General features: G+C 37.3%; 1 protein-coding gene across 3 annotated transcripts in view; it reads right to left on the bottom strand.

Annotated features, from left to right (window-relative positions):
* Positions 1-21,083, bottom strand: part of ADGB (androglobin) — a 190,460-nt gene that overhangs the window by 116,273 nt on the left and 53,104 nt on the right. For all 3 annotated transcript variants that reach the window (XM_027551777.1, XM_027551778.1, XM_027551779.1), the window contains exon 8: positions 4,539-4,768. In XM_027551777.1, the coding sequence (XP_027407578.1) occupies positions 4,539-4,768 (230 nt within the window). The remainder of the gene's footprint in view (positions 1-4,538; positions 4,769-21,083) is intronic.

Here is a 21,083-nt window from a genome sequence, read left to right as displayed (position 1 = left end):
AGCTAAAACAATAGTATTATTTAAGTGTAAAAAAAAAATAGCCACAAACTTCCCCAAACACTACTCACCTCGAATTAGTAACATCAAAACAAAACAAAACAAAAAGCTTTAAAAATCGACATATATTGAGAAAGATATGGCATTAATGACAACAAATAATTTTATGCTAAATGTAATCAGGTGCATATAATTTATCTGTATAAAATCATGGTGTCAGGCTAGTCTCATTTTAAAAAGAAAAAAATGTATTTAAAGTTGAGTCCTAAATGTGAAGCCCTCTTAGATTCTCTTTATTTGGGGCCTGCATTTCAAGAAACTCAGCTTTCTGCCTCTAGAATATCTTCTGGTGGAGACTGGCCACCAACCAACATCCACACCAACATCTTATTATCAACAAGATGTGCATAGTAAACCCAGTACCCAGAACCATCTACCACTTGAATTTCCATCCCATATTTATATTTCTGTGAAACATGTTCTCCTTCACCTTAAAAAATTCCCTGAGATTTTTTATTTCCTAATAAATCCCTTCCAATTCTAAAACAGAAATTTAAAATTTCTACCATTCAGTCTTTTGTCATTTGCTAAATTTGTAATCAGTATTGATCAGGTTGTTTTTTTTAAAAATTGCATACATAAAAAAAACTATAATATTAACACCATGTGCTGTTTCTTAGCCTCTAAAATAAAACTATCCTGGCTCTTAGCTTTATAGTAGATTTAACATCTATGTTAGATACAAAGGCAAAGATAACTATAAGTGTAGGATGAAATATTTAATTTGGAAACAAGTATAAAATAATCAGAATTTTATTTTGTGGTTTTGACTTCAAACTAGTTACAGGTAATGATATATGACTTCATATATGATTTTAAAAATAGGCTTCCCTGGTGGCTCTGACAGTAAAGAATCTGCCTGCAATACAATATACCTGGGTTTAATCCCTGAGTAAGGAAGAGCCCCTGGAGAAGGGAATGGCAATCCATTCCAGAATTATTGCCTGGGAAATCTCATGGACAGAGGAGCCTGGTGAGCTATGGTCCACGAGGTTGTAAAGAGTCAGAGACAACTGAGAGACTAAAACTTTCACTTTCACTAAACGCCTATTCAAAACCCATAACTTAAAATAATATATAATAAAATCTGTAAATAGGAAAAACACACTATTTCACATAGAAATTTGGAAAGTATGCAAAAATGTTTACCATAATGTGTTTTTGCCAATACATGAATAAATTTATTGTTCGTCTGTTATTTCATTTCACTCATCTGGCCAACCCTTCTAAGTAAAATTAGCAGCTGAGTCCTACGTCCTACTGGAGATAATCTTCCCCTCATTCTGCAAGCTTCTGCCCTATTTTAAATAATCCTGAGAACCTTCATCTCTGTCTCTACTTCACTCTCAGCTCATAAATGGTCTGCTTATAAAGAGAGAGAATAGAAGTCTTTTTTCAGAAACCCTCAACTTCTGTCTACAAGCCCATTCACCCACTGATATCTACATCTATCCCCTCTCTCATGCTCGGTGCCAAGCTGTTAGGATGGAGGAGACATTGCTGCCCAGGTTGGACCAATCCCTTCACTTTGGTTCTCTGGAAACCTGTGCTATGGCTGTCATCTCAACTACCTCTTCCAAATCGCCACTTAAAAATACTCGACCCTTCTTCATTAGATAAAAGTTTAAATATTTTCCATGAATCCCTCATTTTCCTTGATAGCTTCTACTTCTATCCTTCACAGACAAATTTATAACAGGGTTGTTTATACATTATTTTACTTCCCACTTATTTCTTAATCTCTCCAGTGTGTCTTCCACTTCCATCATTTACCAGTGCCCAGTGACCTCTGTATCGTAAAATCTAACAAAGAAATTTGAACTCCCATCATACTTCAACTCTCAACACTATTTGGAACAGACAATTCTCCGATTCTTGAAATATTCTTTTCCTTTGATTTTCAACAGTGACCTGCTCTGCTGATCTTCCTATTTTCCTGGTCATTCTTTAACCTTGTTTGCCAGCTCATTATTTTGTACCAGCTCTCAGATATTTAGCTTCTTTCAGGCTTAGTCTTAAGGTTCCTAATCTTCTCACTCTACACCATCTCATTGGGAATATCATTCATCATTTAATTTAGCATGCATTTGTCAATGATTCCCAAGGGTATATCAACAGCCTGGAACTCCTGACATGAAAAGTACACTTGATTTCTTAAAGGCACCTCAAACTCTATATGTTCTAAATCATTTTGTGATCTCTCCTCATAAAGCCATTCCTCTTTTTGGCATTACCTAGCTGCATTAAACATACTACCATCTATCCAGTTCTGCAAGTAAGAATTCTACAAATTATCTTTGCCACATCCTGCTATTTTTTACTTTATAAGTATCTCTCAATAATTTACTGTATCTGCTTCTCCACCATGAAAATCCTATTAACCTACTCCAAGCTACTATCATCTCTAACATGAGCTGATACAACAGTCATCAAATTGTTTTTCCTGTGAGTTCTCACGCCACTGACCTTCCACCTCCACCTGCATTCCAAGTTTTTTTTTTTTTTTTTTTCAGAGAACCAGAATATCCTTTTCAAAATGTGAAATAGATCATGATTCAACTCTAAACTCTTCATTAGCTGTCAACAGCTCTTTGGTAAAAATCAAATATCTTAGCATGACCTAGAAGTTTTGACATGATCACTCTCCTACCTACTTTTTAATGTTCTTCTTCAGCCACTTTATTCCTCACATCCTCTCTTCCAACTGAGAACATCTACCAGGTCTTCCAAGTCACTGACATTTCTGCTGCTGCCTCATAATATTTATATATGCTCTTTCTTCTACCTAGAATTCTCTTCCTTGCACAGTCCGTCATCTTCCCCCAGATATCCTAATTTTTGTGAACACAGCTCAAAATTCCTTAAGGAATTCTCCCTGGTGCCCCAGACTAGGTCTCCCATGTGAACGATTTATAGTTTCCTGTATTTCCCTTCAAGACTCATGTCTTAGTATGTATTTATGATTTTTAAAATTAATGTTAGTCCTTCTCACATTACCTAAGCTCTAAGAGGTGAGATCCATGTCTGATTTTGTTCAAGTTACTGCTAATTCCTGGAACATTTACGGGTATTCTCAGCAAGTAGTACACTGATCTTTGTGACTCCATGGACTGTAGCCCACCAGGCTCCTCTGTCCATGAAATTCTCCAGGCAAGAATACTGGAGTGGGTTGCCACTGCCTTCTCCAGGGGATCTTTCTGACCCCGGGTTTGAACCCAAGTCTCCAGTATTGCAGGCAGACCTTTACCGACTGAGCCACCAGGGAAGCCCAGGTACATTGAATGAATGGTTAATTGGATGAATGGATGCTGCTGTTGTTAAGTCTGTAAGTCATGTCAAATTCTTAGCAACCCCATGAACTGCAGCCCGCCAGGCTCCTCTGTCCATGGGATTTCCTAGGCAAGAATACTGGAATGGGTTGCCATTTCCTTCTTCGGGTAATCTTCCCAACCCAGGGATCGAACCTGTGTCTTCTGCAGGGCAGGTGAATTCTTTACCACTGAGCTTCCTGGGAAACCCTGATAGATGCAGGGTAGACAGATGTTAATTTGTGATACACGAGAAAGAGATTCCACGTTCAAATTAATTTAGGATACACTGGGTAAAACAAATTTAACCTGGCTATTTTTTCATTTTTTCTTTATGGTATAAACTAATGCACATTAGATTATTTTAAGAGGGATCCATGATGGGGCAGATATCACACATACTTATTTTTTTGCTTATCTTTGAGGAACATTTACAATAGTTATTTCAGGGCAGGATATGATTAGAAATGCTGATGTGCAAGATCTAAATAAGAATAAAACATCGATATCTTATAAAGCATAAATATCTGAAAGACTGTTATAGATGTTATCACAGCTATACAAAATTTTAGTATTTTCTAGTATATTCAACTCTACTTGCAAGCATTATTGTTCACATGTATGGCTGGCTATATGAAATATTTTAGAAAGTATAAAATGACCAGTTATTAAATATATTTCTCACTTTAAGAGAAACACTTCTACACTTTGTAAAATAACCTGAAAAATATAATTTCTGGATTTTAACTTTCACTTTATAATAAACAACCTGCACAGTCTAATCTGTGTCCATTTCACATTTTCTGAAATAGGACCACTTTTCAGGTTTGGTATTTTGGCCCATTCCACTCTACATATGACATATAATAAAGATGTGTTTAATGAAGGGAAACTGAAAACTTAATGTCCTTTTTCTATATTAATACTATATTAATTTAATATCGTTAAAATATATAATTACCTTTGATTACAAGGAGAGCAAAATATAGTGAAATAATTAACATAAACACCATGCAAGCTGTAATATCCAGGAACTAGAGAAACTTGAATGACTGTTTTCACAACACTTAATAAATGACCATGCTTATAAATAGTTGTTAAATTCAGCAATGATTATAAAGCATTTATATACAATATCCATACTGAATAACATTGTGATATAAATTGTCTTACCCTTTAAAGCCCTTTCACTTTTCTCAGGCAGTTTTAGTGTCGTTATTGAATTTTCAAGTTTGAATTCCTTGCCATCTTTCACTTCTTTCCCATCCTTCACTTCTTTTCCTTGTTCTTTTAATTTGGCATCTATGTCAGTTATTTTGCTTTCAGAGCTGGACTCAGCTGACAGCTTAAACTCGGGCAATATTTCTTTCAAAAGCTCCCAAACTTTGTCCGTATATCCTGGGCTTAGGTGAAAAACAAAATTAATTTCCAAATTAAACTTTTTACTCCAGATCAAGAAATTACTGACAGAAAAAACATGAACTTGCGATTTCACAAGACCAATCAATAGTTGCTTCATATTTTAATTAAAAACACCTTTATGTATTCACTCATTCAACAAGCATTGATTAAGTGCCTACTCTGTGCTGGGCTTTGCTAACGCAAAGAAACCAAACACAGAGCTCCAGTTAAGATGGTAATATAGGAGGATTCTAAACTCACTCCTTCCTGGGGACACAGCAAATTTACAGCTACATACAGAACAGTTTTCTTGCGGAGGGGGTGGGGGTGAAAACTAGCTGAAGAATTCCTACATATCTGGGAAATGAGAATGGATAGGAGAGGCTGAGATACAGTCTTGCCATAAAACCCAGCCAGTTCAGTGACCCACAATTTGGACAGAACTCACATTCTGAAGATTTTCCCTGAGGAGGCAAGGGTTAGCACCCTGCATCATCTGGCGTTCCAACTTTTAAGACCTGCAGATCAGAGAGAAGTTCCCCAAACAGTTTTGAAAGCCAGCAGGGTTTGCATCCATGAGGCCCACAAGGTTATAGCAAACTCAGAAAGTGAAAGTTTTAGTCACTCAGTCATGTCTGACTCTTTGTGACCCCATCAACTCTAGCCTGCCAGTCTCCTATGTCCATGGAATTCTCCAGGCAAGAATACTGGAGTGGGTAGCCTATCCCTTCTCCCGTGGATCTTCCCAACCCAGGCATAAAACTGGGTTCTCCTGAATGCAGGCAGATTCTTTACCAGCTGAGCTACCAGGGAAGCTCATTGGTCTTGAGAAACACATTAAATAAAATGGACTTAGACACATACAGAACATTCCATATGAAAGCAGCAGAATACACATTTTTCTACATGGAGTATTCTCCAGAATAGATCATGTTAAGTCACAAAAAATATTTTAATGAATTCAAGAAGATTGAAATAATAGCACCCACCTTTTCCAACCACATCTTTTCTAGTATGAAACTAGAAATTGATTATAAGAAGAAAAATTGGAAATTCACAGCTATGTGGAGATTAAACAACATGCTACTGACCAACCAATGGGTCAAAGAAGAAATCAACAAAATGCTTTGAGAGAAATAAAATGGAAGTGACAACATAACAAAAATACAACAGATACAACAACAGCAAAACAAATATAATAAGATAATAAAAGTAATTCTAAGAGGTACCTCAAGAAATCAGATCTTAAAAAAACTACGTAACTTCACACCTTAAAGATCTAGAAAAGAAGAACAAATGAAGCCTAAAGTTAGTAGAAGGAAGGTAATAACAAATGTGGTGGTGGTAAGTCACTTCAGTCACGTCTGACTCTTTGAGACCCTATATGGACTGTAGCCCACCAAGCTCCTCTATCCATGGGATCCTCCAGGCAAGAGTATTGGAGTGGATTGCCATGCCCTCTTCCAGGGGATCTTCCCGAATAACAAATATCAGAGTGGAAATAAATGATTGAGAGACTAAAAAGACAATAGAAAAAATCAAAGAAACTAAGAGCTGGTTTTTTGAAAGGACAGACAAAACTGAAAAGCCCTTAACTGGACTCACTACCAAAAAACAAATACAATCAGAAATGAAACAGACATATTGTACTTAATACACAAAATACAAAGAACCATTAAAGACTATGAGAAACAAATATACCACAGATTGGACAACCTAAAAGAAATGGCTAAATTCCTAGAAACATACCACTTAAAATACAAAGCAACAGAAAATCTGAACAGACCAGGTTTTAATTTTAACTAAATTAAATTCAAATTAAAATCTGAATTAATCAATAAAAAGATAATCCAATTAATAAATGGGCAGAGGGGGAGGAGCTAAGATGACAGGGGAATAGAACGGGGAGACCACTTTATCCCCCACAAATTCATCAAAAGAACATTTAAACGCTGAGTAAATTCAATAAAACAATTTCTGAATACCGGCAGAGGACATCAGGCACCTAGAAAAGCAACCCATTGTCTTCGAAAGGAGGTAGGAAAAAATATAAAAGACAAAAAAAGAGACAAAAGAGGGAGGGACGGAGCTCTGTCCCAGGAAGGGAGTCTTAAAAAGAGAGAAGTTTCCAAACACCAGGAAACACTCTCACTGCCAAGTCTGTGCCGAGCCTTGGAAGCACAGAGGGCAACATAACAGGGAGGAAAAATAAATAAACAATTAAAACCCACAGATTACGAGCCCAACAGTAACTCCCCCAGCGGAGAAGCAGCGCAGACGCCGGCACCCGCCACTAGCAAGTGGAGGCTAGGCAGGGAGGCATGGGCTGTATCGCTTAGAGTAAAGATATGGCCTGAATGCCCCGAGTGCTATCTGAGCAAAATAATTTGGGCTAGCAAACCAGACTGTGGGATATCTACCACGTGAAAAGCCAGCCCTAACCTAAGACACCGCCAGGCCCTCACAGGGGACAAAGGACTGTACAGAGATAGCCGGCTGCAGACCATCCTCCTCCCGTGACAGGCAGCCAGAGCCGGAAGGGGGCAATCGCAGCCCTAGAGAGACATTTTCTACAAAACTGTAAGCAGGCTTCTTTGCTAACTAAGACTTCTTGGGGTTCTGGACGATCAACATCTGCCTGAGAAGGTGCGCTGATTGTACACCCAGAAAACCGAGCAGCGGGGAGGCGATAAGTCACAGCAACCACGCTCACCAAACACCTCATCACCTGAGCTGCTTGGACCTGGGAAGGGCACAAAACGCAGGCCCAACCGAGTCTGTGCCTCTGAGGACTACCCGAGTGCCTGAACCTGAGTGGCTTAGATCTGAGAGGTGCAAGCAGCCCAGGGCCGGCCTCAGATGGTTCCCGGTGAGCAACCTAGAGCCTGAGCAGTGTGGGCAGGGAGGGTACATGCGCCGTGAGCGGGGGCAGGCCCAGTGTGGCTGAGACACTGCGGGCACACGCCAGTGTTATTTGTTTGCAGCGTCCCTCCCGTCCCACAGTGCGACTGAACAAGTGAGCCTAAAAAAAAAAAAAAAAAAGTGTCCACCACCGCCCCCTTGGTATCAGGGTGGAAATCAGACACTGAAGAGACCAGCAAACAGAAGAAGCTATAACGGAGGGACCCACCTTGGAAGAGACAAGCAATAGATTAAAACCCTGTCCTTAGTACCAACTACATAGGAAGGGGCCCATAGATCTTGAGAAATATAAGCCGGACCAAGGAACTAGCCGAAAATGAACTGACCCCACAATACCCACAACAACACCAGAGAAAGTCCTAGATACATTTTTACTATTTTTATGATCTTTCTTTCTTTTTAATTTTTTAAAAAATTTTAAGTCCTCTATTACCCCTTTAATTTTTCACTTTTATAACCTACTATTACTTGGCAAAAAAAAAAGACCCTATTTTTTTGAAAAGCAAACTTCATATATATATATTTTTTATAATTTTTGTGACCTTGTTTTTTTTTTTCTTTTCTCTTTCTTTCTTTTTTCTTTTTTTCTTCTTTTCTTTTAACATTGTATTTTGGAAATTCCAAACTTGACTCTAGATTTTTAATTTTAGCTTTTTGGTATTTGTTTTCAATTTTGTACCTATTTTTTTTTTTTATAATTTTTGTGACTTTTTTTTCTCTCTTTCTTTCTCTTCTTTTCTTTAACATTGTATTTCTGAAATTCCAAACTCTACTCTAGATTTTTAATTTATGCTTTTTGGTATTTGTTATCAATTTTGTACCTATATTTTCTTCATAATTTTTGTGACTTTGTTTGTTTTTATTTGTTTGTTTTCTCTTTCTTTTTCTTCTTCTTTACTTTAGCATTGTATTTTTGAAATTCCAAACTCTACTCTAGATTTTTAACTTTTGCTTTTTGGTATTTGTTATCAATTTTGTACCTATATTTTCTTTATAATTTTTGTGACTTTGTTTGTTTTTGTTTGTTTGTTTTCTCTTTCTTTTCCTTGTTCTTTTTTTTAACATTGTATTTTTGAAATTCCAAACACTACTCTAGATTTTTAATTTTTGTTTTTAGGTATTTGTTACCAATTTTGTACCTTTAAGAACCCAATCTTCAGTACCCATTTTTAACTAGGGAGTGAGATTACTGGCTTGACTGCTCTCTCACCCTTTGGACTCTTTTTTCTCCACCAGGTCACCTGTGTCTCCTCCCTAACCCCTCTCTACTCTACCCAACTCTGTGAATTTCTGTGTGTTCCAGACAGTGGAGAACACTTAGGGAACTGATTACTGGCTGGATCTGTCTCTCTCCTTTTCATTCCCCCCTTTTATCCTCCTGGCCACCTCTGTCTCCTTCCTCCCTCTTCTCTTCTCTTCTCTGTATAACTCCGTGAACATCTCTGAGCGGTCCAGTTGTAGAGTGCACATAAGGAAGTGATTACTGGCTAGCCCACTCTCTCCTCTATTGATTCCACCTCATCATTCCGGTCACCTCTGACTCCCTCCTCCCTCTTCTCTTCTCCATGTAATGCTGTGAACCTCTCTGGGTGACCCTCACAGTGAAGAAACTTTTCATCTTTAACCTAGACGTTTTATCAACGGTGTTGTATAGAAGGAGAAGTTTTGAGACTACTGTAAAAATAAGACTGATAACTGGAAGCAGGAGGCTTAAGTCCAAACCCTGACTCCAGGGAACTCCTGACTCCAGGGAACATTAATTGACAGGAGCTCATCAAACACCTCCATACCTACACTGAAACCAAGCACCACACAAGGGCCAACAAGTTCCAGGGCAAGACATACCAAGCAAATTCTCCAGCAACACAGGAACACAGCCCTGAGCTCCAATATATAGGCTGCCCAAAGTTACTCCAAAACCATAGACATCTCATAACTCATTACTGGACATTCCATTGCACTCCAGAGAGAAGAAATCCAGCTCCACCCACCAGAACACTGACACAAGCTTCCCTAACCAAGAAACCTTGACAAGCCACCTGTACAAACCCACACACAGCAAGGAAGTGCCACAATAAAGAGAACTCCACAAATTGCCAGAATACAGAAAGGACACCCCAAACTCAGCAATTTAAACAAGATGAAGAGACAGAGGAATACCCAGCAGGTAAAGGAACAGGATAAATGCCCACCTAACCAAACAAAAGAGGAAGAGATAGGGAAACTACCTGATAAAGAATTTCAAATAATGATAGTGAAATTGATCCAAAATCTTGAAATCAAAATGGAATCACAGATAAATAGCCTGGAGACAAGGACTGAGAATATGCAAGAAAGGTTTAACAAGGACCTAGAAGAAATAAAAAAGAGTCAATATATAATGAATAATGCAATAAATGAGATCAAAAACACTCTGGAGGCAACAAATAGTAGAATAACAGAGGCAGAAATAGGATTAGTGAATTAGAAGATAGAATGGTAGAAATAAATCAATCAGAGAGGAAAAAAGAAAAACGAATTAAAAGAAATGAGGACAATCTCAGAGACCTCCAGGACAATATTAAATGCTACAACATTCGAATCATAGGAGTCCCAGAAGAATAAGACAAAAAGAAAGACCATGAGAAAATACTTGAGGAGATAATAGTTGGAAACTTTCCTAAAATGGGGAAGGAAATAATCACTCAAGTCCAAGAAACCCAGAGAGTCCCAAACAGGATAAACCCAAGGCGAAACACCCCAAGACACATATTAATCAAATTAACAAAGATCAAACACAAAGAACAAATATTAAAAGCAGCAAGGGAAAAACAACAAATAACACACAAGGGAATGCCCATAAGGATAACAGCTGATCTTTCAATAGAAACTCTTCAAGCCAGGAGGGAATGGCAAGACATACTTAAAGTGATGAAAGAAAATAACCTACAGCCCAGATTATTGCACCCAGCAAGGATTCCATTCAAATATGAAGGAGAAATCAAAAGCTTTACAGACAAGCAAAAGCTGAGAGAATTCGGCACCACCAAACCAGCTCTCCAACAAATACTAAAGGATATTCTCTAGACAGGAAACACAAAAAGGGTGTATAAATTCGAACCCAAAACAATAAAGTAAATGGCAACGGGATCATACTTATCAATAATTACCTTAAATGTAAATGGGTTGAATGCCTCAACCAAAAGACAAAGACTGGCTGAATGGATACAAAAGCAAGACCCCTACATATGTTGTCTACAAGAGACCCACCTCAAACAGGGAACACATACAGACTGAAAGTGAAGGGCTGGAAAAAGATTTTCCATGCAAATAGGGACCAAAAGAAAGCAGGAGTAGCAATACTCATATCAGATAAAATAGACTTTAAAACAAAGGCTGTGAAAAGAGACAAGGTCACTACATAATGATCAAAGGATCAATCCAAGAAGAAGATGTAACAATTATAAATATATATGCACCCAACATAGGAGCACTGCAATATGTAAGACAAATGCTAACAAGTATGAAAGGAGAAATTAACAATAACACAATAATAGTGGGAGACTTTAATACCCCACTCACACCTATGGATAGATCAACTAAACAGAAAATTAACAAGGAAACACAAACTTTAAATGATAAAATAGACCAGTTAGACCTAATTGATATCTATAGGACATTTCATCCCAAAACAATGAATTTCACCTTTTTCTCAAGTGCACATAGAACCTTCTCCAGGATAGATCACATCCTGGGCCATAAATCTAGCCTTGGTAAATTCAAAAAAAATAGAAATCATTCCAAGCATCTTTTCTGACCACAATGCAGTAAGATTAGATCTCAATTACAGGAGAAAAACTATTAAAAATTCCAACATATGGAGGCTGAACAACACGCTGCTGAATAACCAACAAATCACAGAAGAAATCAAAAAAGAAATCAAAATTTGCATAGAAATGAATGCAAATGAAAACACAACAACGCAAAACTTATGGGACACTGTAAAAGCAGTCCTAAGGGGAAAGTTCATAGCAATATAGGCATACCTCAAGAAACAAGAAAAAAGTCAAATAAATAACCTAACTCTACTCCTAAAGCAACTAGAAAAGGAAGAAATGAAGAACCCCAGGGTTAGTAGAAGGAAAGAAATCTTAAAAATTAGGGCAGAAATAAATGCAAAAGAAACAAAAGAGACCATAGCAAAAATCAACAAAGCCAAAAGCTGGTTCTTTGAAAGGATAAATAAAATTGACAAACCATTAGCCAGACTCATCAAGAAACAAAGGGAGAAAAATCAAATCAATAAAATTAGAAATGAAAATGGAGAGATCACAGCAGACAACACAGAAATACAAAGGATCATAAGAGACTTCTATCAGCAATTATATACCAATAAAATGGACAACGTGGAAGAAACAGACAAATTCTTAGAAAAGTACAACTTTTCAAAACTGGATCAGGAAGAAATAGAAAATCTTAACAGACCCATCACAAGCACGGAAATTGAAACTGTAATCAGAAATCTTCCATCAAACAAAAGCCCAGGTCCAGACGGCTTCACAGCTGAATTCTACCAAAAATTTAGAGAAGAGGTAACACCTGTCCTACTCAAACTCTTCCAGAAAATTGCAGAGGAAGGTAAACTTCCAAATTCATTCTAGGAGGCCACCATCACCCTAATACCAAAATCTGACAAAGATGCCACAAAAAAAGAAAACTACAGGCCAATATCACTGATGAATATAGATGCAAAAATCCTTAACAAAATTCTAGCAATCAGAATCCAACAACACATTAAAACGATCATACACCATGACCAAGTGGGCTTTATCCCAGGGATGCAAGGATTCTTCAATATCCGCAAATCAATCAATGTAATACACCACATTAACAAATTGAAAAATAAAAACCATATGATTATCTCAATAGATGCAGAGAAAGCCTTTGACAAAGTTCAACATCCATTTATGATAAAAACTCTCCATAAAGCAGGAATAGAAGAAATATACCTCAACATAATAAAAGCCATATATGACAAACCCACAGCAAATATTATCCTCAAAGGTGAAAAATTGAAAGCATTTCCTCTAAAGTCAGGAACAAGACAAGGGTGCCCACTTTCACCATTACTATTCAACATAGTTTTGGAACTTTTGGCCATAGCAATCAGAGCAGAAAAAGAAATAAAAGGAATCCAAATTGGAAAAGAAGAAGTAAAACTCTCACTGTTTGCAGATAACATGATCCTCTACATAGAAAACCCTAAAGACTCCACCAGAAAATTACTAGAACTAATCAATGAACATAGTAAAGTTGCAGGATATAAACTCAACACACAGAAATCCCTTGCATTCCTATGCACTAATAATGAGAAAATAGAAAGAGAAATTAAGGAAACAATTCCATTCACCATTGCAATGAAAAGAATAAAATACTTATGAATATATCTACCTAAAGAAACAAAAGACCTATATATAGAAAACTATAAAACACTGGTGAAAGAAATCAAGGAGGACACTAATAGATGGAGAAATATACCATGTTCATGGATTGGAAGAATCAATATAGTGAAAATGAGTATACTACCCAAAGCAATTTATAGATTCAATGCAATCCCTATCAAGCTACCAACGGTATTCTTCACAGAGCTAGAACAAATAATTTCACAATTTGTATGGAAATACATAAAACCTCGAATAGCCAAAGAAATCTTGAGAAAGAAGAATGGAACTGGAGGAATCAACCTGCCTGACTTCAGGCTCTACTACAAAGCCACAGTCATCAAGACTGTATGGTACTGGCACAAAGACAGAAATATAGATCAATGGAACAAAATAGAAAGCCCAGAGATAAATCCACGCACCTATGGACACCTTATCTTTGACAAAGGAGGTAAGAATATACAATGGATTAAAGACAATCTCTTTAACAAGTGGTGCTGGGAAAACTGGTCAACCACTTGTAAAAGAATGAAACTAGAACACTTCCTAACACCATACACAAAAATAAATTCAAAATGGATTAAAGATCTAAACGTAAGACCAGAAACTATAAAACTCCTAGAGGAGAACATAGGCAAAACACTCTCCGACATACATCACAGCAGGATCCTCTATGACCCACCTCCCAGAATATTGGAAATAAAAGCAAAAATAAACAAATGGGTCCTAATTAAACTTAAAAGCTTCTGCACAACAAAGGAAATTATAAGCAAGGTGAAAAGACAGCCTGCAGAATGGGAGAAAATAATAGCAAATGAAGCAACTGACAAACAACTAATCTCAAAAATATACAAGCAACTCCTACAGCTCAACTCCAGAAAAATAAATGACCCAATCAAAAAATGGGCCAAAGAACTAAATAGACATTTCTCCAAAGAAGACATACAGATGGCTAAGAAACACATGAAAAGATGCTCAACATCACTCATTATCAGAGAAATGCAAATCAAAACCACAATGAGGTACCATTTCACGCCAGTCAGAATGGCTGCTATCCAAAGTCTACAAGCAATAGATGCTGGAGAGAGTGTGGAGAAAAGGGAACCCTCTTACACTGTTGGTGGGAATGCAAACTAGTACAGCCACTATGGAGAACAGTGTGGAGATTCCTTAAAAAACTGGGAATAGAACAGCCTTATAACCCAGCAATCCCACTGCTGGGCATACACACTGAGGAAACCAGAAGGGAAAGAGACACGTGTACCCCAATGTTCATCGCAGCACTGTTTATAATAGCCAGGACATGGAAGCAACCTAGATGCCCATCAGCAGATGAATGGATAAGAAAGCTTTGGTACATATACACAATGGAGTATTACTCAGCCATTAAAAAGAATACATTTGAATCAGTTCTAATGAGATGGATGAAACTGGAGCCTATTATACAGAGTGAAGTAAGCCAGAAAGAAAAACACCAATACAGTATACTAACGCATATATATGGAATTTAGAAAGATGGTAACAATAACTCTGAATACAAGACAGCAAAAGAGACACTGATGTATAGAACAGTCTTATGGACTCTGTGGGAGAGGGAGAGGGTGGGATGATTTGGGAGAATGGCGTTGAAACATGTATAATATCATATATGAAACGAGTCTCCAGTCCAGGTTTGATGCACAATACTGGATGCTTGGGGCTGGTGCACTGGGATGACCCAGAGGGATGGTATGGGGAGGGAGGAGGGAGGAGGGTCCAGGATGGGGAACATGTGTATACCTGTGGCAGATTCATTTTTATATATGGAAAAACCAATACAATATTGTAAAGTTAAAAAATAAATAAATATTTTCATTTCCCCTAAAAAATAAAAAAAAATAAATGGGCAGAGGATCTGAACAGACATATTTCCAAGGAAGATAAACCAATGGTCAACAGGTACAACAAAACGTGCTAAACATCACTAGTCATCATAAGTCAAACCCACAACGAGTTACAACCTCACATGCATACTGCTGCTGCTGCTGCTAAGTCGCGTCAGTTGTGTCCAACTCTGAGAGACCCCACAGACCACACTCAACAGGCTCCTCCGTCCCTGGGATTCTCCAGGCAAGAATACTGGAGTGGGTTGCCATTTCCTTCTCCATGCATACTAGTTATCATCAAAAAGACAAGAAATGACAAGCTTTGGCAAGGATATGGAGCAAGAGGGACCCTTGTACACTGTTGGTAGGAACATAAGTTGATATAGCCAGTATGGAAAACAGTATGGAATTTCCTCAAAAAATTAAAAATAGAACTATCACATAGTCCCACAATTCTACTTCTGGGTATTTATCCATAGGAAATGAAATCACTAACTCAAAAAGACAGAAGTTTGTCAAAAAGAACAATCTTATGTTCCCTGCAATGTTATTTACAGTAGCCAAGATGTCTATGAATGGATGAATGAAGTGTAGTATTCACATACACAATGTAACATTGTTTATCCATAAAAAAGGAAAGAAATCTCGCCATTTGAAACAATGTGGATGGACTTTGAGGACATTAGTAGTGGTGGTTTAGTTGCTTAGTCGTGTCTGACTCTTGCAACCCCATGGACTGTAGCCTGCCAGGCTCCTCTGTCCACGGGATTTCCCAGACAAGAATAATGGAGTGGGTTGTCATTTCCTTTTCTAGGGGATCTTCCTGAAGCAGGAATAGAACCTGGGCCTCCTGCATCGCAGATGGCTTCTTTACTGACTGAGCTGTGAAGGAAGCCCCTTGAGGACATTATAGTAAGTGATATACATCAAAGAAAGACAAATATTGTATGATTTGTTTCACTTATATATGGAATCTGAAAACAAACACACTCATGATATAGAGAATAGAGTTGTGGTTGCCAGACGCAAAGGGTAGGATTTGGGCAAAATAGTGAAGGTATTCCAAAAATACAAATTTCCAATTATACAATAAATGCATCAGAGCATTGTAATGCACAGCAGGGTAACTGTGGTTAATAATACAGTAGTGTATAAGTAGACCTTAAAAGTTTTCACCACAAGAAAAAAAAATTATAACCATGTGTGGTGATACCTGTTAACTAGATCTGTGCTGACCATTTCTTAATATATAAAAAACATTGAATTACTATGTTGTATGCATTCATGCTAAGTTGCTTCAGCTGTGTCTGACTCTGACCACATGGACCTCAGCCCACCAGACTCCTCTGTCCATGAGGATTCTCCAGGCAAGAATTATTGCAGATGGTGACTGCAGCCATGAAATTAAAAGATGCTTTGCATCTTTGATTGCAAAAAAAGCTATGACAAACTTAGATAGCATATTAAAAAGCAGAGACAGATTTTCTTTCTTGGGCACCAAAATCACTGCAGACTGTGACTGCAGAAATTAACAGACACTTGCTCCTTGGAAGAAAAGCTATGACAAACCTAGACAGCATATTCAAAAGCAGAGACATTACTTTGTCAACAAATGTCTGTCTAGTCAAATCTATGGTTTTTCTAGTAGTCCTGTATAGATGTGAAAGTTGCACCATTAAGAAAGCTGAGCACTGAAGAATTGATCCTTTGGAACTGTGGTGTTGGAGAAGATTGCAAGGAGATCAAACCAATCAATCCTAAAGGAAAATAACCCTGAATATTCATTGAAAGGACTGATGCTGAAACTCCAATATTTTGGCCACCTGATGGGAAGAACTGACTCATTAGAAAAGACCCTAATACTGGGAAAGATTGAAGGCAGGAGGAGAAGGGAATGACAGAGGACGAGATGGTTGAATGGCATCACTGACTCGATGGACATGAGTTTGAGCAAACTCCTGGAGTCAGTGATGGACAGGGAAGCTTGGCATGCTGCAGTCCATGGGGTCGCAAAGAGTCGGACACGACTGAGCGACTGAACTGACCTGAACTTCATAGTTCTCCTCAGTATGCTCTTGCTATCCTATATCCTTTCCTTAGTGAATGAATAAGCACAATCACATTTTGGGTTCACCTGTATGTGTATGTAACCCTCAACTCATAAGCTCCAGCTCAAACCTCTCTGCAGATAACCAGGCTCACGTGTACAACCATCTAATAGACATCTATTCAAAAACAAATCAATTGATCAACCAACAAAAACATCCTGTTACCATCTTCTACTTTTCAGTCAACTTAGAAAAGTGAGAATGATCAAGTCTCTTAGCATGAAACTCTCCTCAAGTAAAAAAATACATCCCGTTGATCCTTCTTCCTCCTACTGCAGTAGACAACCCTTTCAATATTCTTTTTTTTTAATGTTTTGTTTTATCTTTTCTTTTTTAAACATTTATTTATTTGGCTGCACCGGGTCTTCGTTGCCGCACTTGGAACCTTCCATCTTCATTACGGCATGCGGGATCTTCAGTCGTGTCATATGAACCCTTAGTTGCAGCAGGTGGGATCTAGTTCCCTGACAAGGGATCAATCCGGGGACCCCTGCATTGGGAACGTGGAGTTTTAGCCTCAGGACCACCAGGGAAGTCCCCCTTTCTCCATTTTTATCAGTTTTTTTCCATAGAAGCCCTTCTGCAATACTGCACAGACCAGTTTCCCTGCTCCAGTCACATATCTGTCCTCCTGCTCTGAGCAAGACTCCAAACTCACAAGCCTGATGGAGATCATCTTCCTGTATAAAAATTTCTCAGCAACATTCTGTTGTGAATTTCTTAACTTCGTCTGTTTTGCTCCTGTACACCTCTCCACCGCCTTCTCATCTCTTCTCTAGAATCCAGCAGTCATAATTCACTCCTGCAGATTCATGTGCTTTTCTGGGAGTACACCATGCTGTCTTGCACTTCCATGCTATTCTTTCTTCTCTGAGTTGGCTTCCCTGCCCCAGTAAGCCTCACTAGTTTCCACTAATTCTTTGAGATCAGTTTAAGCATTACTTTCTGAGGAAATTAAGCTATATGTTCCTGCACTGGATTACCACAGAATCTTTTACACACTTCTAGTTTAGCCTTTTAAAGTATTTTTAAAATTATTCATCAACAAACATTTATTCAGACCATACTGTGTACGGGTCATGCAGTGTCATTTTTTCTAAGCACAGGAAGTCTCAACATTGAGAAAGACAAAAAAAGAGTTTCTATTCTCATACACCGTACCATCTCAGTGGAAGATGGAAGGCAGACTGTGGAAGGTAGTGATAACTTTCATAATGAAAATTAATAAACAATGGGCTATGGAATCATTTGGAAAAGAAATTATTTAAACCTAGATGGCTGAAAAGGTTTTTCTGAGGAGTTGATATTTAAGCCTGGTGAGATCTAAATGTTATGACATATCCAGCCAAGTAAATATCTGATGGAAGATCATTTAAGGCATAAAGAAAGAACAGTTCAGGTTAAGACCCTAGGGGATAATGATTTTAGAACATTTGAGAAGTGGAATGAAGATGTGGGAGGCCAGGTAGGGTTTTTTGTTTTGTTTTATGCATTTAATCCCCAAAGGCTCTGCAACCTAAGTAGTGCAATCATAATTGAGGTATAAGAAAAGGTTGCAAATTTTATGTAGTCACAAATGATAGACTAGGAAATACTAAAATCAGGATTAAAACGGATCTTTCTGAATCCAAAACCATGTGTTTTTTCCACCTACAATGTAACCAATGTTATACTGTGAAAAAGAAATATTCAAATCCCACAGGATGAGACTATACAACTTCTTGGACAGTTAGAATTAAGGATGGGATGGTGGAGTGTTCCATTCTCAAATGAATTACATCAAGATCATACAAATTTGTGGAGAAAAAAATCATCTCCTCATTTGAAATTGCTAGACTTCTAATATCCACTCTGTGTTTCTAGTATAATACAGAGAGTTACAACTTTTTGTTTTTTGTTTTCAAATGATAAGACAGTGTCAACTGTAGGAAAACATGAGGCAAGGTCAACAATTGCAAATCTAGCAATGTCTCCCTTTGCTACTTCTATGCGAGAGGGAAGGGAAAGGGCTGTCTGTTGAAAACATCACAAAACACTTTTCACCCTATTGATTTTCATATGGAAAAAGTCAGTAGTGAACACAATTTGAAACTTCAATATTCTGATTCTCCTGGACCTCTGTTAAACCATGACCATGACCAGTGAAGTCCCTCAGGGGCTGTCTTGGCACATGGAATCCTTCGTAGTAACAGAAACATCCAACTTCTGAACAGATCATGGCTTTGATCTTATCATTCTCCTGCTTTCCATGCCCTTTTCCTCCCTTCCTCTCAAATCAAACCCAGCCAACAGTAGAGGCTCTGATCAAATCATAACTTTCTCCAGGAAGCCATGCCTGACCTCTTCCTGTATCCTTGGCAGAGAGGGATTTCAAATTAAACATTTCTTAACAATCATTATTACAGTTCCATGACATTTTTTCATTTAAAATTATACACATATATACACATGAATTAACTTTGTAATTTTATAGTGTAATTGCAATTTTAAATTATATGAATAATGTGGCAGAGTATTCAGAATAAAAAATCCTACACATTATGACATAAAGAGAGTACATATCTTTTACTTTTTAATTATATTTAGAAGTAAAATGACAAACTTGAACATCTGAGTCAGTCTCACTTACTTGTCTAGACTTTTCTCTGCTTCCAAAGGTTGATTATTAGCTATCATACATACTTCTATATAATATTAAATAATCTAGTGATATGCATTAGGGGAAAGAAACTAGCACTAACTATGTCTCTACCACACATCAGCTACTTTTTCCAATACTCTCACCTTTTCAATCCCCAGAACAGCCATATAGGATAGGTAATTTTTTACCCCTATTTTACATATGGAAACTCTGGGCCCCCAAAATTATATTACTTGTAACATTTACATAGCTTGAAGTAGGAAGTATAAAAACGTTAATCTAGATATACAGTTCTGAATCCAAATCTCAAGCTTCCCTCCCTTATATCATTTTCATAGACATTTTATAAGCAACCATATATTCATGCAAATTGAGCATCTAAAATAATTCAACTTTTAAAATTAATTTAATTATTAAACTGGTCTTATAATCATGAAAGTATATGAACACTGTTTTCAATTGTCATGCATAATTTCACTGTATGATTCTAGCAAGAGACTATTCACAATTTTTAATTTAATAATTTTCTAATCAAGAATTCTTTTGATCTCCTATTTCTTTACCACCCTCTGATAGATGTCTGATGTTTTCATGTCTCTGGTATCTTTATTGCAGGAAAAATTAATGGAAAATTATAAGTATCCCATCAACATTGAAGATAAAAAATTAGTAAAGTCCATGTTTATAAACCTACCCTCTCTCTACTTCTCCTTACTGATATTGACCATATTATGCCAATAAATAATCTCTTAGGTATCAGAAAATGGTTTTCCATGACAAGATATAAAAAGCTTGCCATAAAAAGCAAGGTCAGTTCTCTTCCAAGAAAAGGCATCAAGGAGTTTGTCTATCCTCCTAATTTTTCCCTACAAATATTTTAATTTGAACTAAGCAATGGCTAGCTTATCCTGCTGAAAGGATGTTTTAAATGATAGAATCCAAGTGACTAGAACCTGTCTTCAATGTCCTTTAACCTGGACCCTGGAAATGCTAGCTTTCTAACATCAAAGATCAGAGATGATCCAAACTGATAACTGTACTGTGGATTTGATCTTGTAAAAATCAGCATTCTGATTGACGGTATGTTTAGATCTATTGATATAATTATTTTCTATGTACCTTAGTCTGATTAATTTTCAGTGTCAATGTAATATTGTCAAAACATATGTCTATAATCTTTATGTATGAAACAAAAAATATTTGTGAAATTTTAAGTAAGCTTTGCATTAAATGCTCTTTCTTTATACATAGGCAAACAATTTTTATATATCTAGAATCATATGAGAGAAACACTATGTGCTTTGGCTCCAGAAATATTTAGATTCAAATTTTACCTCCAGGTACAATGTACACAGCTTTAG

Source organism: Bos indicus x Bos taurus, chromosome 9 (genome assembly GCF_003369695.1).
Source record: "Bos indicus x Bos taurus breed Angus x Brahman F1 hybrid chromosome 9, Bos_hybrid_MaternalHap_v2.0, whole genome shotgun sequence".
NCBI lineage: Eukaryota > Metazoa > Chordata > Mammalia > Artiodactyla > Bovidae > Bos > Bos indicus x Bos taurus.
Note: the sequence above shows the minus strand (reverse complement) of the source record. Positions and strands in the feature narration are given on the sequence as shown.